The sequence below is a fragment of the Diabrotica virgifera genome, chromosome 3 (genome assembly GCF_917563875.1).
Source record: "Diabrotica virgifera virgifera chromosome 3, PGI_DIABVI_V3a".
Classification (NCBI taxonomy): domain Eukaryota; kingdom Metazoa; phylum Arthropoda; class Insecta; order Coleoptera; family Chrysomelidae; genus Diabrotica; species Diabrotica virgifera.
In genome coordinates, this window is record NC_065445.1 from 50561398 (window position 1) to 50587350 (window position 25953).

Genomic DNA, 25953 nt, shown 5'->3' on the forward strand with positions numbered 1-25953 from the left:
GAATAATTGAGTCTAATGACCCCGCACACTACGATTCAGACCGAACACTCGAGAAACAATGGCAATCCAAGGCTCACGTTCACAGCTGAATCCTTCGTACCCCTCTACTAAGCATTGGCTGTCAAAGTGGGGAAACCAATGTTGCCACGTTTTAAATGTGACGTCATCAAGCATTTAAAAATTCTGAGATGGGTTTAAGTTCTATTTGAATAAACATTGAAAGAAAATAATTCTGAAAATAATTAAATAATATTTTGGATAGTTAAATAATATCTTCCCATCAATAATCGATTCTATAAGGGGCGGAACGTCACATTCCCTTTCAACCACCAGAAAAAAAATTTTATTTAAAAAAAATTTTTTTTTTTTTTTTTTTTTTTTTCAAAATATTAAACTAGAGTAGTAGTGCTTAGTGTATCATTCCCCGTTGATTCGCAAGATTACAAATAATCACCACTAATAATCAAGGGAAAGTAGGATGGTCACTGCAGCAAATAACGGAAATTGCAAAATATGACCCGAAGTCCTAGTAAAAGTGCTAAAGATGAGACATAATTTATAATGACAAATAAGTGTCGAATTGGCAGTAAATCCAAAGTTGAACTATCCATGGACATCAGATTTATAAGGAGTATATCCAAGGACGAACAACCAGGCAAAGGTGAGAGCCAATTCATACCATAACGCAAGTACATATACTAAAGTCACCAATGAAATCAATAACTATAATAAGTGAAGAATCAAACACTCAATCCTAAATTGGACTAGCAATGGACACCAGATTCGTAATAGCATATCCAGAGAAGAACAACTAGGAATATTTATAGAATAATTTTCACCAATACCAACTAATATAAATAGTGAACATACCAAAGGAATGCAAACACATTAACCAAAATAAATGTGGAATCAGACACTCAATCCAAAGTCAGACTATCAATGGACAACAGATTCACAAAAGCATATCCAATGAAGAACGACCAGGAAGATTTATGGACCAATTCACATCCATACTAAATCATATAAATAAATTAGGTCTACGTACACCCACATCCGGTAATACGAACCTATACAACCAAATAAACAAAATAAGTGAAGAATCGGACACTTAATCCAAAATCGGACTAGCAATGGACACCAGATTTATAGGAGCATATCCAAAGAAGAACGATCAGGAAGATTTATGGACCAATTCTCACTAATACTAAATAACTAACTAAATTAGCTCTAGATCTACCCTCATCCGGTAATATGAGCCTATCGAAACTAAATAGTAAAAATAAAGGATGAACTTATAAGTTCTATGACTCCATGGTAAATACAAAATATGACGGGAACGAGCTCCCAATCTTTCATAAGACTGTATATTCATGTGAACATACATAGGATTATCCAGGAGATATTCCTGAATCTAAGCAACAATTAATGCCTAAGGAAAGAAGAGGGAATCTACTAAAAAGAAAATCAATAATTTGTCCCAGTGGGTTAATCACTAACATTACGACTCTACGTCTATGGAAAGTCAAGCATCAATATACTATGAACTAAGAGACATAAAATAAGCAAACTAGACTTCCCTATTATCGTGTGAAAATGTGCCTGGAATATTTGGAACAATTGCACAAGAATGGTTAGGAAGTGTTGTACACCATTTCCCAACCAGAAATATTATCATGGATAAACATCTGCCTACTCTGACAAGAAAGACATGGATTACGAAATCGGATAGCAGTGATCAGTTGCTGAACTTCGAACCCACGTATTCACCAACTTTGAGCATTAACAGACTAGTTCATAAGAAGAAATATGAAGGACTCAAGAATTCATTTATAAATCAAAATTCCAAATTCATTCCAGAATCATCCTGTGGAGGAAGTAAGAATCCGAATTAATATAAAGTATTTAAGGTACCTGTGACAAATATCAATAAAGTAACCCAATAACAAATTAACAACCACAACTTCTTTCCAATATGGCAAATCCAATGACATGATATAAAAACAATAAAAAAAAATAATAGGTATGTAATCAAATATCCAAGATATAACACATAATCTAAGATATGGTAGTGTAACATAGCTCCATCTATATTAAGCAAGAATACTTGTATGAGCCCACACATCCAAATATCTTAATATATAATAATCAACAGCCCTTTTATTCTGAGAGGTTGAGTACAAAACTAAGAGTACAAGTGGAGGTTATTAACTTGGTAATACTACTGGCTGGATTAGTATTTGAGAATATTTGTCGATAATGACTCAAATGCAATCTATAATACAAAAAAAATAATAATAAACTCATACAAGCGGTATTACACAAGAATTCGGTACCTAATAACTAATACGTGAGAAATCATCAAGCCATGCCGAAGGATAAAAATTGCTATGGTCAGGCATTATCTGGTGATTAACAATTTAAACTAAAATACTATACCATAATAAAACTAATTAAAGGCAAACACAGGAAGATATTAGCTTAAACAACCCTGTTAAGCTAATCTTCTTCCGATGAAGTTGAAGAATCCACATCGTCCATGGTGTTGTCAGGCAGTAAATCCTTTACATGAAATTGACCAATTCGCTTATTAGTCGAATTGTCCTTTAATTCATAAATCAAAGGAGATATTACCCTTGAGACAGTACATGGGACATATTTCTGGCAAAACTTTGCAGAAATGGCATCACCCTTATTGGATTTGACAAAATTGCGCTTTAAGACTCGATCACCAACAAAGAATCGCAGATCTCGTTTCCTCAAATTATAGTGCTGCTGGTTCCTTAGGTAAGAAGTTTTTAACTTCTTCCTAATGTCTGCGAAAATATGAGGTAACGTCTGGAGATCATCTAAGCGATGAAGTTTCTCAGATATTTGAGGAAGATTTTCGGAATTGTCTGAAATTACACCAAAATAATCACCTGATAAAGCCACATTCCTACCAAAATTCAAATATGCTGGAGAGCACTGGGTAACTTCATGGACAGAAGTCCTTATGGCTTGAGCTATGGAATGAATATATTGATCCCAAGCTCTGTGATCAGGGTAAGTATAGGACCTTAGAGCTGTGACAATACTGCGATTTACTCTCTCAGTATGATTTGCTTGTGGATGGTAGGCAGCATTATAAAAGGTCTTTTGAACCTTATATTTAGCTAGAAGATCTTTAAAGGCCTTCGATACAAACTGAGGACCGTTGTCACATGACACAATTTGAGGAACACCATACACCAAAAAGACTTGTTCCTCCAAATATTTTAAAATTGCTGGAGTTGTGGCCTGGCGAAGGGGACAAACTAAAGGAAATTTAGTGAAATAATCCACAACTACCAGGCAATAGGTATTACCCTTGTAACTCCGAGGATAAGGTCCAATGAGATCCATTGAGATCATCTGCCAAGGAAAATTTATGTTCCTGAAGGAACCCATAAGTCCAGCCTGTGGTAGGTTACTTGGTTTACAAGTAGCACAAACCATGCATTTAGAAATGTACCTTTTTATAGACTTCCGCATACCAGGCCAATAATATAATTCGGCAATACGGTGATAAGTCTTATAAAAACCAAAATGACCCGCCGTAACTTCATCATGAAACATATGCAGAATATTTTCCCTATTTGGCGTAGGTACAACTATTTTCCACTCCGACATATTGGATAAGGACTCTATCGGACTTAAGATGTGTTTGTACAGAATATTATTCTCTACCTTAAAATCAGGATATTTTTGTGGGTCTTGAGTGACCCTATCAATCATATTCTGATACCACATATCAGGACTTAAAGAGGACAGATCTAGGACATTAATATCATGGACACGTGAAAGAGCATCTGCGACCACTACCCCGTTTGCCTTTCTATGGACAATCTTATATGAATAGGCAGCCAGTTTGCATATCCATCGAGAAAGCCTCTGTGAAGGGTTTTTCATACTATGAAGCCATACTAAGGAACTATGATCAGTAATTATAGTGAAATTACGACCTTCCAGATAATAACGAAAAGCTTCTAACCCATGGATGATAGCTAAGAGTTCTTTCTCCGTAGTTGAATAGTTTTTCTGGGCCTTGTTCAACTTCTTACTAGTGTACGCTATGGGGTGTTCGGAGCCATCTTTCAACTGAAATAATACGCCTCCAGAAGCTGTATTAGAGCAATCTGTCATTAGATAAAAATGCTCATCAAAATTAGGTGACATCATAACCGGAGCGCTCGTTAAAGCATCTTTAACGCGCCTAAAAGCTTCGTCAGCCTCAGGAGTCCAAGTAATGGTCTGTCCCTTTTTCCTGTTCTTCAAAAGATCAGTAAGAGGTGACAACAAAGTAGAGTAGGACGGTACAAATCGCCGATAATAGCCACACATTCCCAATATCCTACGGACTTGGGTGGTGGTCTTTGGTATAGGAAAATTTTTGATAGCAACTATTTTCTCAGGATCAGTCCTCAGCCCCTGGTTATCCACAACATAACCCAAGAACTTAAGACTAGGGCGACAAAACTGACATTTATCCAGATTGACCGTTAGATTAGCTTCCTTAAGACGTAAAAATAACTTATCTAAAATTTCCATATGAAGGGAAAAATCAGGAGTGACAACCAAAATATCGTCTAAATAATAGAAAACATAGGGCTCTAACGGTGGACCAATGACTAAATCCATCAGACGACACATTGTCTGAGGAGCAGAAACAAGACCGAAAGGCATGGTGACAAACTGGAATAATCCTTTACCACTGACAGCAAAAGCAGTATACTTCTTGCTCTCTTCACTCAGTGGGATCTGTAGGAAGGCCTTAGACAAATCAATAGAAGAGATGTATTTGGCATTCTGAAGTTTGCTCAAAATCACATCTATTCTGGGGATAGGATAAGCATCCCTGTTAGTTGTGATACTGTTTAGTTTTCGACCGTCAAAGCAGATCCTGAAGGATCCATCCTTCTTCTTCGTTAACCAGAGCGGAGAACAGTAGGACGATGTTGAAGGTTCTATGATATTTAAAGCAAGCATCGAATCTACTTCCTTTTCTAAATCTGCCTGCCAGGCTTGAGGTATGGGGTACTGATATAATCTGAAAGGAGTGGGATTTCCCACTTCGATAGTGTGAGAGATTAACGACGTACGACCTAGTTTGTCTTTTGAAGAAAGAGTAGTAAATTTAGAGATCATACTCTCTAATTGCCTTTGTTCAGAGCTTGATAAACTAGCAAAATCGTGAATAGCACTAAGGGTAGATAAATTAAATTCAGATATGGAAAAAGAAAAATCAGAACAACTTAAGGTACTATTGAAAGCATTGAAAAAGTCCATACCTAAAATTATAGAATTCTGCACGGAAGGAATAACATAAAATGTAATTTCCCTACATAAATCTGCCACTGTGATTTTAATTTGGAGTTTGCCCGTAATGGACTGAACTGTACCATCTGCAGTAGATACTTGCAAAGATGAAATGGGCATAATGGGAATACTAGAATTTTTCAATAAATTTAACGAATGTGCCCCTATCAATGAAATATTAGAGCCACTATCTAACAAAGCTAAACACGATTGTCCTAAAATTTGAATAGGAAGATATGGCCTATTATCATTTTGTTTCCTAACTAATAACGAATTAATATCTAGATCTAAAGTATTTGGTTGTCTACAACCGTTATATGGAACTAACCCAGACGTATCATCATCATTAACAAAACTAGAATCTAATATAGATAATGGAACCACATTACTATCACAATTATTATTGTTACGTTGAACACTACCAATCAAAGAAGCGTTTGTAAATGACCATCTGTGATCATTTGAATCAAGCGAATCTAACGTATTATCTATAGAAATAAATTTCTGGTTTAATTTTGTTTTGTGGTGTGTGCTGCTTTCTTGAACGACACCCCTTTCCCTTTTCGTGAAGATGGGTTTGGGTTGCTGGATGTGCTTGGTCCAGCAGTTTCGTTTGACGATGGGGTTTGATTCCCTGATTGGATGTTGGACGGAGAAACGTTCAGGGGACGGACCTCCGACGTGTCGTTTCCCGAACACTTAGAACAGTTTCTTTTAAGGGTGTTCTCTCGGCCACAACCATGGCAGAAAATACGATTTTGAGGAATCCCACAATTGTAAAATGGGTGACCAGGCTGATCACAATTCCAGCAGACAAGAGAACTAACAACCGAAACATTATGTTCATGACCCTTATTTAGCCAAGAACGTTGCCTAAAGGAAGTTGGCTGAGAAGAAGAGTTAGAAGAGGATCGAGATGTGGATGGAGGTTGAGAAGACCAGGATAACGTTTCCTCCAAACGTTTGCATTTTATAGTAAGGTCATCAATGTTCTGAATGTCCATAAGAGCTAATTGTTGATGATAAAAGGGCAATAGACATTTAAGGATGATTTTAATTTTAGCTAAATCTGACAAAGGAGTGTCTAAACGACTACACATACCTAATATAGTATTAATAAACATAGTAACAGATTCCCCAGGTTTCTGCTTATGATTCTTAATTTGATCTAATAAATCATCCTGGAATGAATACGGAAGAAAATCCGACTTCAACTTTTTAATCAGATCAGACCAACAAGAAAAATTACCCCTGTTATTCATAAACCATGTAAAAGCGGTCCCGGTGAACAACTCAGCAGAAGCAGCAAACAAATCCTCTTCAGAAACACCTCTAGATATTCGAAGACATTCAACCCTTTCTAAAAATGACATCACATCAGTGTGCTGTTTTTCACCTGAAAATGAAATACCCCATTTGTGTACTTGAACAGGTTTGGAGTACGTAAAGCTAGGTACATTGACTGAAGCATTAGGAGTAGAGGTAGCAATGGGGTTAACTCTAGAATCAAGTTCACCCTCTAGTGTTAATATTTTAAGAGAAACAGACCTCTTGAACGGTTCCTGTTCTTCAGAAGGACAGTGTAGCAAGTGTACACGGGCAGAAATATGGCCTAGACGAGATGTTAATCGCGCATACTCTGTATCCTTTACAGTTCCCCTAAACTTTTCGATTTTTTTAGACAAGCTGTCCAATGTTTCAGTGATTCCTTTTTGTTGTTCCTCAAAAGGAAGGGATACAGCTGAAATTTGGAGAAAACTTCTATTGCCAGCTTCTTGTTTCAAAGCACCTCTCAAAAGATTGCGTTTTTTATCGACAGTTGTCGACTCCTCTGGCATTATGTCCCGAATCTTTAATTCATAATCCAATTCATCCACCAGAAGATGTTCAGCTTTAAAAGCACACATGATGAGAGCAAAGTTATTGACAAATAGTCCAAAGAACAGAAATATGAAAAATATGAAAATATGAAAGTTTGCACGCAAAATATATATAATATAAACCGAGAAAATATCAGCAACACACCAACAAAATCAAAATAGCCAGCAAAAAAAAAAATATATATATAATGCAGTATATAATCTAATAAATAAGATCAAATAAATATATAAGATCAAATAAATGGATAAATAATCCAATAAATATTGTATACTCAAGTAAACCTACTACCTAAATACTGGAAGTAAATTTTTTTATTTATATGTAACTTACCACCACTCTAGAAAAAATATATATCTATAATAATAATAATAATAATCAACACTTAGTTGTACCTCCAACTATACCACTATGGACTGAAGAAATAAAATTGTTATATGAATTATATTATTAATAGCAATATTAAATATAAGTTCCCAATAAAAATTCAAAATCTAACCCAGAATGTAAGCTGCACAAACATATACTATAATGAGGTCCCAAAATATAAACAAAAATCAAAACAGCGTTTAAGAATACCTGATATGTATCAGAAATTAAAAATAAAATAAATAAGTAACAATATGTGTATAGGATACCAAACGGAAATAACAAAGAGATTTCAGATAAAAGAGAAGAATTGACCTAAATGAATACTGTCTCAGACCAAAAATAAAGCCACCACGTTGGAAAGCCGATGTAACAACTAGCTGATGATTTTCTGTTGGAGTGAATGAAAAGGGAGTGGTAAACTCCAACAGAAGTAGTAAAAAGAAGAAGATCTACTTAATGTAGCCAAAGGACAAAAATGTGTGGCTTCTCCGTTGAAGAAGCTGGAGTAACTAAAATACAACTTTGTAGTAGTATTTGTATGGAAGGATGCCAAGACAAAGAATATCGAATTGATACAGGACTAGAGATGAGAAATCATTAATAGATAGATATAACTTGAATGGCTAGCTAAATATGTATGAGAAGGGCCACTTGACACTCAAGGAAGGATTCGGCCAATTTGCACGGCTATTTTTGGCCAGACAATAGATTAAAGGAAGTGACAATGATGGCTCGAAAAGAAGATATGAAGATAATGTTCAGAAAATAGATAGAGTAAATATAATAATATACTGAAAATAGAATGAATTTTTGGGCGCCAGAAGAAGGATAACTAGGTTAACGCTCTTCCAGGTATTCTACGCTGCTATAGAGTATGTTAAATTTGTAGTACAAGTATGTGAAAAGTTATTAAAGATTATTAAATTATAAAATATACTACTAAAAATAAAGGAGTAATAAGAAAAAAAAAATCACAATAAATGTATATTTATTGAATGTAACTACTAGATCTTTTTAACAATCTCTGAGTTAGGACAAGTAACTAGTGTGTAACTCTAACATGACAGGAAAAAGTGATACTAGTGAAAGTCAATTACAAAATCATCATACAACTATGATCTAAGAATACTCTTTATAAGGTTAGAAAAACTGACTACGGGTACCTCTAATACAGGAAGTACAACTTACAACTAGGTTAGTAGAACCCTCACCAAATAATAATTGTACGTTTATAATACGTACACCTTAATTAAATACTACCTGATACTATATATAACATATAAATACCTCACTGTGAGTGGGACAGGCACAAGCCTTATTGAATAAATAAACCTACGAGTGGATACACAGATCCTTTTCCTAACTCGTGGTTTATAATAGTAATAATAACAAGTGAAACCAAAAACTAATCTGAGGGATTAGAATCCAGAAGTTCATATGAATTTAATAAATTAAAGTTAAAGTTAAATAAAGTTAATAAGTTAAAGTTAAGTAAAGTTAATAAGTTCAAGTTAAATAAAGTTAATAATTACAATTTTGACTAATATGTGAAGTTAATTTTTAAAAATTTAATTAAACATATACTAAAATAATGGAATGAGTTTAAATAATTATACAAAAGTGGAACACAGCCTAAAAATAATCAAGATAAGAGTACCGACTACTATTATCAGGGAAAATATCTGAGCTCAGAAATTTATACCTTTATAGATTGCAGAGTGTTGGGGAACGCTATCAATTAAATATTATGTTGTAAAGAAAAAAAACCTATAAAAAATATAAAGCAGGAAAATTGTGTGTGCAATTGAACTATAAAAAAAAATGTACTAAATATCACAAAACCAGTCTGTCTTTAATAAGAGCACAGTAAATGTTCCCAAACAAACCACTCTTTCCTAATCTTGAAGTTGATGTAATGAGCACCCAAGGGTGCTAACTCTCGCTAGCAGCTGTCCTGCTGGAGGTACAGGAGAGGAAGACTGGTAGAAAGCAGCTGAAGGTACTCAAAACTGTTGGAAAGCAGCTGGAGGTACTCAAAAAAAAGAAAATGTGGAAATAATCCAGGCTGGTCGCCTATTGATTGTTTCTCTCTGTGTGGTCTGGCCTTGGTGTTGTTGTAGGGTGGCTTTAAGATTTCATGGTAGGTGCTAAAAAAAACACAGTGTGGTGTTACTACCAATCTACCAATGTCAAAAAAAAAGAAGCAAGAGATACGAGGAGGTGTTTTTATTCCTATGGGAATAAGAAGAAATAGGTCATTAAGTCCAAAAACTTGAATGACTAGACAGCTTGACCTTTTATCAGGTTGCTATCAGATGACCTTGGTCAAATAACACAAGTAATTTCCAATTGAAATACAAAATATAATTACTGTGAAAGAATATTTTATTATAATATATACACCGGTATATAGATATATTATACAAGGATGAAATATAGTAAGACTAAGCGATGGATACTTATTTGATCATCGTTCAAAAGATAGGAGTTCTGTAGACTTGAAAGGAATATAAAAAATGGAGTTTAAATTAGCTCTATTTTCCAACTGGAAGCACAAATTAACAACGAATATTGAATTATCTCTAGATGAGTTTGATCCATGAAAATAAAACATAAAAACCATGAAAATAGACTATGTGAAACTTAGTTAGCAAATGTCAAGGACTTCCAAAATGGCTGAATAAAATACTTAATAAAATGTGTATTTACCGGGGTAGAACTCATTGGATATAGTATGCTCTAAAATTCTTCAAATCCACTGCTGCTGGATAACTTCACTATACTTTTATTGTAATATTTAATCAATTTGGAACTGAGAATTAGAGGTGAATAATTGAGTCTAATGACCCCGCACACTACGATTCAGACCGAACACTCGAGAAACAATGGCAATCCAAGGCTCACGTTCACAGCTGAATCCTTCGTACCCCTCTACTAAGCATTGGCTGTCAAAGTGGGGAAACCAATGTTGCCACGTTTTAAATGTGACGTCATCAAGCATTTAAAAATTCTGAGATGGGTTTAAGTTCTATTTGAATAAACATTGAAAGAAAATAATTCTGAAAATAATTAAATAATATTTTGGATAGTTAAATAATATCTTCCCATCAATAATCGATTCTATAAGGGGCGGAACGTCACAGTGTTCTACCTTTTTCGAAACTGCTATCAGCTACCGGGACACTCTGGGCTCAAGGAGGTTCTTTTACTCTCGACCTGGCCTACTTCTCGTTCCACGATAGATACTCCACACTCACGGAACTACACCGGCTTTCTCACTCCTCGAACACTACCGTCTACTACTCGACTTCACTTCTCGACAGCTCAAAACATTCTGCCCTCACTTTGTCATCCATTCCCCTACTTTCTAAATATCCCTTCCAGATTCACAAATCAATCTTCCACCACCAACTCTCATTCGTAATATTCCTCAAAACCAATTTTTAATCTTTCTAAATATGCTTAATGGATTTCAAAAGAAAATATTTAATTCCCATTCTAAAATACTTTCTAACTATTTACAAATTTTAATGACCTATTCTCTCTTTCAAATGAGTCTTATTTAGCATAGGCTAATGATCGAAACCTTCCGCGAAAAACGATAATGAACTATCATCTATTTCACTGAGTTTTATTTAGCATAGGCTAATGATCGACCTTCCGAGAAGAACGATAATGGTACGCGTCATTCACTTTGTTTATCTAAGCACATTGTTCCGAGTTTCGTACGCTTATTCTAATCACTTCTTAAAATTACATATAACAATTTGTTGTATACAGGTTGTTTTAAATTTATATGCCCGTGGTTGAGAAAATTGAAATTATTTTATATTAAATTGAATTTTGTTTATAATTATCAAAATTTAATTTTCATATCAAATAGAAATATAACAATATATATATATATATATATATATATATATATATATATATATATATATATATATATATATATATATATATATATATATATATATATATATATATATATATATATATATATATATATATATATATTTGATCTGTAAACAATACGGTATTGTTACATTTTTGGTATAATTTGTATACAATGAGCATTATACAATTGAAGGTATTTTTCTACTTCTCCAACGAATTTTATAATAAACACCTAAAACAGAAGTTCAGTGTTTTCAGAATTTTATATTACAAACAATATACTTCCAAACAGCTACTAGCATTACAGTCAACGAATATAACATTCACCGATCTTAAAAAAAAACTAAAATTTAATTTAGCGCAAAAATCAATAAAAAACGAAGGAAACAAAAAAATAAACCATGACTGGAAACGTACGTCTCACTCGAACTTTCTCGTGCGCTACCGATCGCAAGGGACGAGAGTCGCACAAGACGAGGAGATTTGCAATCCTAAACGCCCCGTCTATGGAGCTCAATGCCACAACGAAGGAACTTGAGTGGCGAGAAGAGATCTACGCGACTGGAATTGAGTCGACTACTTCGAACGCCGACCCATGTGCGGACGGCCTAACAGTTACCTTTGAAGCAAAACAGATAATGTCCGGGCTGCTTAAAGACCAAAACAGGTAAAGTCCGCAGCAATGATTCCAACGAATCATAAGCATGTTTTAGACCCACGTGAGGTGGCGTTACATTTAGAGTATCAGTCAGCAATCAGTATTTTATCACGACCACGTATTTCATCTGATCACGTGCTGTTTTGCAGTTATTATTAGTAATTTTATTGATATTAATTTGTCTCCGGAAATGGAACAATCCCCTTCAGTTGTAAAAAATTAGTATTTTCGACAAATTTTTGTGCGTAAGTTTAATTTGGACTTGTTTCACCTCGAGGCTATGTATGCTCGACGTGCCTGGAACTTTCGAAAAAAACAAATAAAACAAGGACCTGACCCTCTGCAAACCGCACCTTTAAAGCTACCCAACCTATTCACGAGAAACCATGTTAAACTTTGTTGAAGTTATACTTCTTTAGGCGCGATTTGGAGTGAATTTTTATTATTTTGCGCGCATGCGCACAGACAGTATGGAGTTCGTTGCTAAATGTTTTAAGTTATGTATGTATTAGTCCAAAAAAGGTGTGGAAAGAATATATTAGTATTTTTAGTAAATATATTTATTATAATTTCCAAATATAATATAATAATATAAATCCAAAGTATTTTTATACTTCACTTGGTCTATTTGACACTATGTCTGAGAAATCTTGTAGTCTGCACCCGCACAAACAAAAGGAGCATAGCTCACTGGTAGAGCGTTCGATTGAAGATCAAGAGGTCCTCGGTTCGAATCCGGGTGATTTCCATTTTTTTTTAATATTTGGTATTGTTTTAATAAAAATTTTTGGAAAGTCCTACGTAAAAATTAGTTTAATCTTTAAATAAAATATAAATAAACTGTTCGAAAGTATATTTATTTCGTTGATATCATATAATAGAAGTATAACTTGTTACGTGCGTACAAAGTACACACACATTCTTTTTTGCATTACCAAAAGTACCTAAGAAAAATAGAACTCTGACGCTTTCATTCGATTGCTAGAAAAATTTGCATAGTCCCAAAAGTACAGATCAAGATAAGTACTATTGACGTCAACTTTATATCTTCAATTTTTCTATTATTGCTGGTAGTTCTCAGTGCAAAATTTCTCCAAATAATTGGTTTGGCTTCATATGGATTGGACGAATCTCACCAAAAGGCTCAAATGGAGTAGAGTCATAAATATGTATTTTAGTGTCTGCAAAACTTACACGCATCGTAATTTAAGAAGGTAACATTTTTTACTGATGGTTGCAGCGCTCAAAACCAAAATAAAACTATGATTTCTATGCTACAGAGATAGCTGCACTTCTAAGAATGTTGAAGAAGTATAATAGATATACCCTATTCCACGAATATACGACTGTTTTGGATTATCTCGACAACGAATATTTTACTTTGCAAAATATGAAGAGCGAAAGTAAATTGCAAATTACATTGTTGCTTATTGCTTATTGTTGAAATAATTATTAGAGAAATTTACTTTCGTACTTCTTATGCTGCACACTAAAATATTCGTTGTGGTGATAATCCAAAACAGTCGTATATTCGTAGAATGGCCTATATTTCCGGTACGAGGCCATTGTTTCATACCACCGGACTTTGCGAAAAGGAGATCAACAAACAAGAAATTATCGAGAATCCAGATGACTAAGTATTGAAGTAGATGTTTTTGATTGGAAGCAATAGGTAGCAAGAAAATATTTTAAGCATTAGGTAATCCTTCAAAAATGGCTAACGACAATACCTTAGTTAACAAGAAGAAATTGTCTGATGTCAAAAGGCTTCTTTAATTGCATTTTGGGTCTGAGTAACAATCTAAAATGCTTAAACTTTCTCGTGAATATTTTTGATTTTTGTAAATGACGTGAAGTTGGTGTAGAGGTGGAAGAATATTTATGTGGCATAACTGAAGAAGCCCCAGAATTATGTGAAGATGTTTTTTTATTATTAAGAATGTAGTGAAATCATCATACAACATGTTTTTAACAATTTGTTATCATTTACAAATGAAAGCAAAACGAATAAACTCCATAAACTGAGACTCAAAATGCAAAAATCCTACTTTTGGAAGAAAAACAGATAAAATCCATTTTCAAAATAATAATTGCGCTCCTTAGAAATTTTTTGAGAACTCAAGATTTGTTCACAACAATTTACTCAAACATCTAAACATATTTTACATGTTTCGAAAATAAAATGTTATGAGATGCAGCTAGGAAAAATTCGAAAGATTTTTACCTAGACAGATTATACAGGGTGTTTCATTGGGAAACGGAAATACTTTAATGGTGAATAGAGGTCACCGAGCCGGTTCTAGATATACTGCATTTTTTGCCCTAGCAACTTTTATAACCGAGTTACAGGGTGTTTTATCGATTTTACCCATTTCTTTCCTAAGCCATAACTTTAGAACCACCCTGTATATTTTTTTGATATTTGGTATACATATGTCTCATTCAAAACCCAAACGACCGACATAGAAACCCTAAGAAAAATGCAGGTCCGTATTAACAAAAAATTATAAAGTAATTGTGACCTTAAAACAACACCCTGTATATTCAAATTTTGAAAATCTGTTTGCATATTTGAAAAGAGCACAAAAAAGTAAGTTTAATGGTTCGCTTCAATTTTTCGGCCAGACAATTTTATGACTTTAATTTTCAAATTATATTAAATTTTTTAAGAACTCTGACATTAAAAAGCAGATATTATTAACTTTTAGTTATAAATTATTAAAGTTAATTAATAAATACTCATTTTAAAAATAATCAATACTTATTTACCACATTGGAACGACCCAATTACTAATGACAAGAAAAATCCAGGTCCGGATTAACAAAAAAAATATAAAGTAATTGTGACCTTGAAACAACACCCTGTATATTGAAATTTTGAAAATTTGTTTGCGTATTTTAAAAGAGCATAAAAAACTGCGTTAAAAGGTACATGTCAAATCTTTGCGCAGATAATTTAATTACGGCAATTTTGAATTCATATTGATTAATTCTGCCAAGTTGACAAGAAGCTGCCAGAAAAATGATGAATAATCCCAATGTAATTAGAAAATCGATTCGAAATCTTTTAAAACGAGCAAGGAAATGCATTTTTTAATTTGAGCAACTGTTATAGTTTAAATATTTTTAATTTATGTTAAATTGTTGAATTGTTTAAACGAATTTTTCTTTATTAGATAAGTATAGCTGTTTTTTAATTCTTTACTAAATCATTAAAATATCCCAATTATCGAAATTCTAATTTTTAATGATGTGCATACAGCTACAAATCCAGAGAATCCATGAAGCTAACGTAGTAAATAAGTATTAAGTATTTAAGTATGGATTGATTAACATTAAATTATTAAAAGTTAATAATACCCGGTTTTAATCTCAAGAGTTCTTTAAAATTTCAATATAATTTTAAAATTGTTGTAATTAAATCAAGGCGACAAAATTAAAATGAACCTTTAATCACAGTTTTGTATGCTCTTTTAAAATGCGCAGACAAATTTTCAAAATTTCAATATACAGGGTGTTGATTCAAGGTCACAATTACTTTATATTTTTTTGTTAATCCGGACCTGGATTTTACTTGTTATTAGTAATTGGGTCGTTCCAATGTGGTAAATAAGTATTGATTATTTTTAAAATCAGTATTTATTCATTAACTTTAATTTATAACTAAAAGTTAATAATACATGCTTTTTTATGTCAAAGTTCTTAAAAAATTCAATATAATTTGAAAAAGAAAGTCATAAAATTGTCTGGCCGAAAAATTGAAACGAGCCATTAAACTTACTTTTTTGTGCTCTTTTCAAATATGCAAACAGATTTTCAAAATTTAAATATACAGGGTGTTGTTTTAAGGTCACAATTACTTTATAATTTTTTGTTAATCCGGACCTGGATTTTTCTTATTATTAGTATGTCAGTCGTTTGGGTTTAGAATGCTACATATGTGTACCAAATATCAAAAAAATGTACAGGGTGGTTCTAAAGTTATGGCTTTGAAAAGAAATGGGCAAAATCGATAAAACACCCTCGGTTATAAAAGTCGGTAGGGTAGAAAATGTAGTAGTATATCTAGAATCGGCTCGGTGACCTCTATTCACCGTTAAAGTATTTCCGTTTCCCAATGAAACACCCTGTAGAATGCAATTGTAGATGCTTCCATGTCGATCACCATCTATCACTTATCGGTCCCTTTGGCTTACAAATTGTAGAAGGTTCGGATTTTAAGTTGTTACTAGAATTTTATTTTCCGGTGTAAGAAATGTAATGCTTCTTTATTTTAGAAGTACAGTTGTTTAAAATATGTTAATTTGAAGTGACCACCGTTTTTTGCCCCTTTCGCAAAAGTCACATCTTTGTACTTACGGCGTTTTGCTTTTAAACACCTCACTTATTACGTGAATTTATTATCAAGTATATTGTTCATTATCACTCAAGCATATTAAAAGTCGACATAAAAACAAACCTCGTCTTTTATTACTAAATGAGAGTAAATACTTCAGCATACAGATCTGACTTTTCTCTAGGATACCATTGAAAAAGAGGTCGAGATAATCGCGCCGACTATTGTCTACAAAAAGTCGTTCTCATCTTGACGTACACTAACCAGCTGGTGATAGAAATAACAAATCTTTTATTATACTTGCACGTTATAGTCCCAACGAACTGTTTGTTAAAACAAAGGTGTAAATTCTGGGAAATATATTCCAGTCAAATATGCAATTAACGCGGTATACTATCATAGCGGTAGACTGTAGTGAAATTTAGGGATTTCATTTTTCAACAAATAAATTAAGACTTAACAAATATTATATTGTTTGCATTTATTGTAAGCAAAATGGACTAAGACGATGGACTATCATGTCTCTTATTTAACCTAGCACTAGAAAAAATAATTCGAGAGTCCCAGATTAATACGAATGGTACTGTCTTTAACAAATCAGTACAAATTGTCGGATACGCAGATGACATAGTCATCATAGGTAGATCCACAGAATCTCTGACTGAAGCATTTCGGTCATTAAGAGTATCTGCACAGAGAATGGGGCTAAATATAAATAGCAACCCGATCCCTACAATAATAATAATTGACGACCTAGAACTGGAAGGTGTCGGCACCTTCATATACCTAGTCACGCTGCTAACTAAAGATAACAATGTCAGTGAAGAAATTAAAAGAAGAATAGTGTTCGCCAATAAGTGTTACTATGGCTTAAGAAGACAGATGCCAAAACACTAATAAAACCAGTGCTAACTGGTTCAGATACAGATGGTTCAGAAACTTGGTCACCTACGCAGAATGACCAAGAACTGCTCAAACATTTCGAGCGAAAAATCCTAAGAAGAATATATGGAGGAATAAAAGAACAATATTTGTGGCGCAGGCGTTACAACTTTGAGTTGTATAGAAGTTTTGGAGAACCTGACATTGTAAAATTCATTAAGGTAGCACGCCTTAGATGAATAGCTTATCGAATCAGGCGAGAGGAAGATGCCATAGTTAGAAAAGTTTTTGACCGAAGAAGGCTGATATGACAACGAGCAGGAGGAAGAGCGAGATTAGGTACCAACAAAACTTAAAAAATTATTTAAAATCTATTGGAATTAGAACATGGAGAAGAGTTGCCAGAGACAGGGGCGAATGGAAGATTCTTCTGAAGAAAGCTCTGGCTCATAAAGAGCTCTGACGGCACTGATAATGATGCATTTATTGTAAAAGTGTATTGAAATTTTTCTGCCAACAGATACGAGATTTGTCCTAAAAATATTTGTAGTTCAATCATAACTCGCCGAGACAGAAGACGATCTCCAAATATTTGCACATGTCTTCAATACAACAGAAAAGAAATACAATAAGAAAATATCAGCAGAAAATACCAAATTTATGACAACATCTAAATACCCACTACGATGTAAAATCGAAATTTATGGGAAAATAATAAATCAGGAAGCAAGGTTTAGATATCTGGGAATAGATATAACCAGTTACGGAGATGTTGAAGAGGAAGTACGACAACAAAGCTTAAAAGCAAGTAAAGCGACGGGATCTCTTAATGACACAATCTGGAAGAACAAACACCTAAGACAAGACACAAAAGCAAGAATCTATAAAGCAGCAATTAGACCTATATTGACATACACGGCGGAGACAAGACCTGAAACATCTAAAACGAGACGACTACTAGAAACAACAGAGATGAAAATACTCCGACGAATATCAGGGAAAAGTCTGTTGGATAGGGAGAGAAGCGAAAACATACGAAGATCATGCAATGTATAAGACATAAATGGATGGGTGACAAAACGGAAACCGGAGTGGAACGAACACATTAGTAGAATGGCAGAGGATAGGATAGTAGGAATAGCACGAGACAAGTCACCAAATGGACGAAGAAGTATTAGCAGACCAAGAAAAAGATGGTGCGATAACTTAAACAATTTGGAAGGCTAATATTGAAAAAGAAAACAGGCTTTAAAGCCTACATACAAGAAGGAAGAAGAAGAAGAAGATCATAACTCCTAGAACAAAACGTTCTAACTCCTGTGAGGTACGAGCGAAATCACTCAACTCTTCATAAACTTACTGTACAGTGTACAGTGTACATATACCTCAGTTACTAACGGGAAGTTCATAATATTTTTGCTTTGCTTTTGCTTACATTGAACGGAGAGCTGAACTGAAAAAGATGAGAGAAATGCGAACAACGAATCTGTTTTCTTGTTGTAAACTCCTCAACCGTTATGAAAACTATGCAAATAATAAAGTTGTTTGAAGGTGAGTGTATTTTCAAAATAGAGATACAAGAATGGTTCAATCGGTTTAGAAATCGTCCAATTTTCTACTTTGGTGTCAACCTTCCGGTACAACATTGGAAAATATCGAATGTATCAGACGTAAGTTTGAAGAAGACCAACACCAAAGGCCATAATCTCTATCTTATGGCGTTACAGCCCAAATCGAACTGTGTCCTCCCCCAGCATCCGCCTTTATGCATCCCTTTCCTTAGCTGCTCTCTTTAAGTTATCCATGCTCAAAATTTTCTTTAGGCCATCAACCACATACCATAATAGACTTTGTTAAAAAGACTGGGCTGAAAGGGCCAGTTTATCCTAGGGATGAGCCACAACAGACCTCTTAAGTCAAGTTAAAGGGTGGTTAGATGCCCACTCATATTGAACCTCATAATCATCATCATGCAAGCTGTTCCGTCCACTGCTGGACATATGTCTCTCCCATTTTTCGCCACTCTCCACTTCGACCACTTGATTTTGGATGGTTAGGTGTTCGGTGGGAACTAAACTTGTCATAAATTTAGTATTACTGAGGTTCATTTTGAGACCCATTGTTGAACATACGTTTTCTAATTCTTATGTTGTGCTTCACCCAGATCTTTGGTTATATTATAACTTATAAGTAGGTACTATATCGTCGGCAAAACGCAGATGATAGAGCATTTCCCCATCTATTTTTATTCCCCTAGTTTAGTAAAATTGTTGTTACTGAATTTTTCCATGTTTCCGGTATGTAACAATCTGTTAGACAAAGGTTAAACAACATTTTTATTTGGTTAAGGAGGGCACGTCTGCCCATCTTTATAGCTTATATTTACGACTACATTTTCTCCTGGTGCTTTGTTGTTTTTCATCTTCCTGATCGCGTCCTGGATTTTGCACAGTGTGATCTTTGGCATAAGCTCTGAACCCTGGTTGATAATTTTGCGTGATGCGGCGTTTTAGATTCTTGCCGGTGTTCCATCGATGGTAATGGTAGGCCGTTGATGTGAGTGTGGGTATACAAAGAAATGACCAGCTGATTGCAAGCGCTGACGGTTCCATGGTTACAGTATACATATCTCAGTGCCAATGTACAGCTGGTTCCTAAAAAAACTGATACAACTCTTGAAGCGTATTTTGTAGAAAATTGAGCAGTGTATTTTAAAGGATAAATACTTATTATCTGATATACATACTGTCACTGTCACTGCCAAATCTTAAAATTTGTCAGATAACTTTGTTTGCTCAACCTCAAAAAATGGCTCTACATGCTAGCAAAGAACTAAAAGCAAGAATTGTAACGAAATTAGAAGATGGTTGGTCACTATCTGCCGTAACGAACCATTTTAACGTAAGCAGGACAACAGTTTTTAATATTAATAAAAGATGGATAGAACAAGAAACTCTCCAAAGAAAGCAAGGTTCTGGAATTAGTTATCTTTTAATTTGGTTACAATTCTTGCTTTAATATATTGCTGAGTTAAGTCGTTTGTTTTATTCCTTAATAATAATAAAAAACTATAACAAGAACGCTATTTTATGTAAAAACTATCATTTATATACTCTTTATAAAGTACAGGAATTCAAAATAATATCAAAATTTAGGCCTTAATAATTATTACAATTTATGAGTTAACCTATGTAATCAGTTGTTTGTTGTTTGTGTGTAGATTGTACATAGGTACAATGTGAATGGATCTCATGGGCTCATTGATTAACGACTTCTGAAGTCTTTCACAGAATTTGAAAAAACGGAAATTAGAGTACTTCAGACATTTGAGAAATAATGAAAAAGGTTTTCTAGGGAAAAATGTTTTGTGAACGGCCAGGTAAGATGACGTATTATTTAAGATTATTATCGCCTCCGTTATTTAAGAGCTTAATTCGATATAATAATTGAATTAGTCATTTTGAAAAGGGGTCATCTCCACTTTTTTAAATTTTACAGGAGAGGTAAAAAATTTTTATCTTTAGGAAAATAACCGTTTTTATGTATTTTTTGGTTTTAATATTTACTATACAAGCTGTTGAATATTTTAAAAATGTTTTTTTAAATTTTAAAATATCTAGAAACCGCATTTTTTTTAAGAGATGGCCCTTTTTCAAATCGAACAGGTATTAAAAGAAAAAATAGTCATTATAATGTGAATATTGTTTATTACACACATTGAACTGCTAAATACGAGCTGATGAATATTTTAAAAATTGTTTTTAAATTATAAAAGACCTAGAAACCGCAATTTTTTTGAAAACAGGTGACCCGTTTTCAAAATGAACAGATTATGTTGTAGAATGGGTTATCTATAGATGACCCCTTTTCAAACTGAATGGTTTGAAAAGGGGGTATGCTGTTCTTGCGGTAATAATGTTGAAATTTGACCCGTTTTCATATGGAATAGACGCGTCTATGTGGATTAAATACAAACTCGACAAAAAGTGGAAATGTAAAAAAAATGAAGATAGCCCCTTTTCATAATGACCGATTCAATTGCAGGCCTTTTTCGAGCAGCTGTAAACAAATCCGTAGACATCCGGAATGGATAAACAGCAGAAAAGGAAGAAACTCCATCCGCAGGTTTAAGCTATATACAGCAAATGTGAGAACATCGATTACTTCCTATTTTCCATTTATATTGTTCACTTTTCATAATGAGTGTCAGAGTTTCATATTTTAAGTCAATAAAAATAGTCGTCTACTGTGATTAATTTGGTGTCTTAGATTTTGCTACATATGTCATGTTTAGGGAAACTGATGTTACTTTAATATTATTCCCCAAGAAATGATTTCTATGTTCGCCAATGTCTAGCTGTGGTTTTATGACTATTCAAATATACGAATTCTCCGTCCGTATAGCAATTGAATGGTGAAGTATCTGCATAATGAAAATACGTGAGCTGAACGATTTCGTCTGAATTTACTAAGACCCATGTCGATGGGGCGAATGGGAATTTCTTTTTCGAATTCGCCACCGTGGCAAATTCGTACATTTTGTATGTGCATTGTCTTAAGCCTTTTCAAGGAGCTCGCTGAAACAAGCAGTATAGTGCAGTCACTGAAGGTTTTCACCTCCGATTTCGTGGAACCTCCATCGATGTTCATGAAAATAGATGAGTAGTTAGAAAAGATATCAAGAAACAAAGTGACTTAAAGTCAACTCTCGCTTTAACCCTGGATGTGGATGCTACCCTTTCTCAAGGGTTAAAATTATTTTATTAAAAATAACCCCATAAATCGATAGAAGTGATAAAATTATAAGTACAATTTGTTATATCAAGTTATTAAAACAAATCAATAATTTTTGAGTTATTAAAGATCAAAGATTTTAATATTTAGATAAAAATGCATGTTTTAAAGCGGTTTTTTATAAATAACTCAAAAACTATACAAGTTTTTACAAAAGAAGTTATCATTTCCAAAATTGAAGCTAATAAAAACTCAAATAAATACTGAGTTATAGGTGACTGAATAAATACGATTCTATAGCCCTCGAAATTACCTTTTAAATGGTTTTTGGATAAACCTGAAATCATAAATATTAACGAAGTTATGTATTCTAAAAAAACAATACTATATATTTTAAATATTACCGTATTTTTGAGTGCTTTGACATATTATTTAGTAAGTATATGTAAAATGCACCGTTTTCCGTATACATAATATGTATATATTTTTTTGGCGAGTATTCAAATCGAGGTATTCTATCTTAAATAACAGGAAAACTGTGCATTTTACATATACTTACTAAATAATATGTCAAAGTACTCAGAAATTCGGTATTATTCAAATCGAGGTATTCTATCTTAAATAACGAGAAAACGGTGCATTTTACATACAGTAGAAAAAATGAAAGAATACCTATGAACGAACATAAAAAACACACTGTATTTTCCTGTCACCGTGTCACACAAAAAATTGGCCAGCACAGGTACATGTAATAATTATTATTACATGTACTTGCGCTGGGCAATTTTCTTTGCGACATGATGACAGGAAAATACAGCGTGTTTTATATGTTCGTTCATGGGTATTCTTTCATTTTTCCGACTGTATACATACTTACTAAATAATATGTCAAAGTACTGAGAAATACGGTATTATTTAAAAGATATAGTATCGTTTTTTTTTTTAGAATACATAACTTCGTTAGTATTTATGATTTCAGGTTTATCCAAAAACCATTTAAAAGGTAATTGCTATAGAATCGTATTAAACTTTATAAAGCAAATCCCTTATTTTTTAAAGATAAAAGGGTAAATTGTCCAGGTTACATGGTTCTAGGCTCTTTTTTATTCTACAAAAATAAAAAACAAGTAAAATCTTTGCTAACATAAAAAAACTCAAATTTTGTCCTGTATCATTTTTTGCGTATGTCGAGTATTTTTGGCATCCAAAGAAAATGAAAACACGCACGTAAGAAGTTATAGGTACTTCTGTTATTATGATTTCAACGAAATAAATATATTTTAAACAATTTAATTGTATTTTTATTTAAATATTAAACTAATTTTAATACTTAAAATAATACCAAAAATTAAAAGTAACGTTAATAGTTCCGTCATTTTTTATGAACTGTAGCCTTCCGCAGTTCATAGGAGGACACTAAAGACGTAACATCTAAGAAGTCTTATGCGTATATTGATACTTAAAGACAAGTTGCACAGAATCTTCCTAAGACTGTTAAAAGAGCTTCTGGCTTTTTCAATACGAGTTTTTATTTCGTAGCTATGATCCCAAGTATCCTTAATGTTGCACAAAATACTACGGAATTTTACTTTTTGGCATAAATTTAACTAATAGTAACGTAAATTTTGTACAATATTTTTAATAATTAGGTAAAGTAAATAAATTTTAAGTTCACTCAAATAAATAATCGATTACTGCCATCGACCACTTACATTCAAGTTAATTTGATTAATAATCGGGGCAGGTAAAGTGAAAAATCTTCTTTCAGTACAATAAAGTTGTCACTTTACTGCCGCAAATGAGGGCAAATGAGTACAATAATGAATAACTTTAGTGACGGTTGGCGATAAAATAAATTTCACTCCTGAGAAGAGGAGGCATCCAGCCCCATGTTAAAAGCGCAAGTTGGCACCATGCCACGTTCATTTCTTGAGGTATCCTCTAACCACTCACCAATTTTCATGAAAATCGATGCAGGTTTACCGAAATCGGAGATAATAGTTAATTTTTCCCTTCATACACTGCACTATAAGCCTTTCAAGGAGCTCAGTGAAACAAGCAGTAACTGTACACGGTTATAATAAAATGGCGTGTTTTTGCTGATTGAATTTTGACGCTACGACTAATGCATTACCATAAGGCAATTTAAAATTTTAATTAACAGTTTCCTTCTATTTAGTTTCGGTGATTCTTGAAAAATAGTTATAAAAAGTATATATTTTTATTTTCTGGATACTCCAATTTACGTGGGAGTAAGAAACAAAGCATGTGCAATTTGCAATAAAGGCAGTACGCAAAATTAAAATATGGGAGCATAAAGAGACAAGCTTTTTCAACAAATGATCAACTAATTCAAGTAAAACAAACAAAACGAACTACGAATACTACGAACGAACGAACTACATAATATCTCTGCATGAAGACCAGCAAGGGTTTCGTATCGGAAGAGCGTGTACGAATGCAGTTTTCATAATAAAAAGGTAGATAAACGAAAAGTCACTAAAATACAACAAACCAGAATATATTAATCATCAATGGTACTACAGTCCTATAAAAGAGACTCGAACTTCCCAAGTCTACTACGCCAGTGAGTTCTATCCCGTGCCAGCCGTTGCTAGTTTGCAGCGCCTATTTATATACCATCCTTATCTACACAATCCTTTCCTTTTTCCTACTCAATCCTTTCATCTCAGTTACTTCCCAGAAGTTGTGACATAAGGATTCTTCTAGGAGGGTTGGTCTGCTGTGATCTTGCTAGATGTCCTCCTCATCTAGTCTTCCTATTTTTATAAGAGATACTACGTCTTCACCACCAAATATATGTTTGTATCTGTGTTATATGTCGTAGTTATACCTCCTCCTCCAATGATCATTTTCACAGATGCCACGGAATATTCCTCTCAGGATTCTTCGTTCAAATATAAGCAGAAGGTTTTCATCTGCCTTATACCACCCAGAAGACTGGTTGTTATTTTTGTTTTTTTGCTTAAGTTTCTGCTTCTCATATGTCTACTCAGTCCAAAATAGCATTTGTTTGCTAGGATTATCCTTCGCTTGATTTCTTCCGTCATGACGTTCTCCTTGGTGATCAGGGAGCCTACGTACGTGAATTTGCTCACCACTTCAAAGGTAGAGTTATGAACCGTGAATTGGTGACCGATGTTTCTGGGTCTATTGTTGGGACCAGCATATATTATTTGCCTGATATTTTTAAAGAAGGCGTTTAGTACAATAATAATTAAACGCGCTACATTATGGATGAAATCGAAAAAGGTAATATAAAGAATGACAGAAAAGGAAATCATCATTATAAAATTAAGCCCTGATTTGTCCATCGTTGAATATAGGCTTCCTCCAAATGTTTCCATCTTCTGTTCTGCCCCTCTGCTATACAGTTGCTCTCAATTCTTTTGAAGTCGTCGGTCCATCACGTTGATGGTCTTCCTCGGCTTTGCTTGTCTGCTCGTGGTGTTCATGCAAGCAATTTTCTGTCCACCTACCATCTTTCATTCTCGCAACATATCCTGCACATCTCCATTTTGGCCTTGTAATACGTTCAATAATGTCTTCCATAAAGAGAAGAATAAGATTGGCCTGGTCATCATTAAAAACTGTCTTATACTCTAAAGAACAGAAAATACCACGAATACCTAATAACAAGAGTCTTCAATCAACGTATACTCCCTGTCCTAATATGTGGCTCTCAGGCATGGACGTTTACAAAGAAAAATATGGAAAAAATAGCAAAGACAGAAAGATCCACGGAAAGACAAATGCTGAAGATTAAATTATCAGACAGGAAAAGAAACGAATGGATCCGTAAAAAAACCAAAGTGAAAGATGTCTCAATCCAAGTAGCAAA

The 25953-nt window shown here is 33.7% G+C and overlaps 2 protein-coding genes across 2 annotated transcripts in view; one reads left to right on the forward strand and one right to left on the reverse strand.

The window, feature by feature from the left end:
• The window catches only part of LOC114342329 (cadherin-related tumor suppressor), a 509267-nt gene that overhangs the window by 363402 nt on the left and 119912 nt on the right, over window positions 1–25953 (forward strand). The gene's annotated exons all lie outside the window — the stretch shown is intronic.
• LOC126881836 (uncharacterized) lies at window positions 5463–10718 on the reverse strand. Its single transcript, XM_050646443.1, has 2 exons — window positions 10294–10718; window positions 5463–9731 (listed from the first exon to the last, which is right to left on the reverse strand). Exon 2 carries the CDS (start codon window positions 7239–7241, stop codon window positions 5844–5846), a length of 1398 nt encoding a protein of 465 aa, XP_050502400.1. The 5' UTR covers window positions 7242–9731; window positions 10294–10718; the 3' UTR covers window positions 5463–5843.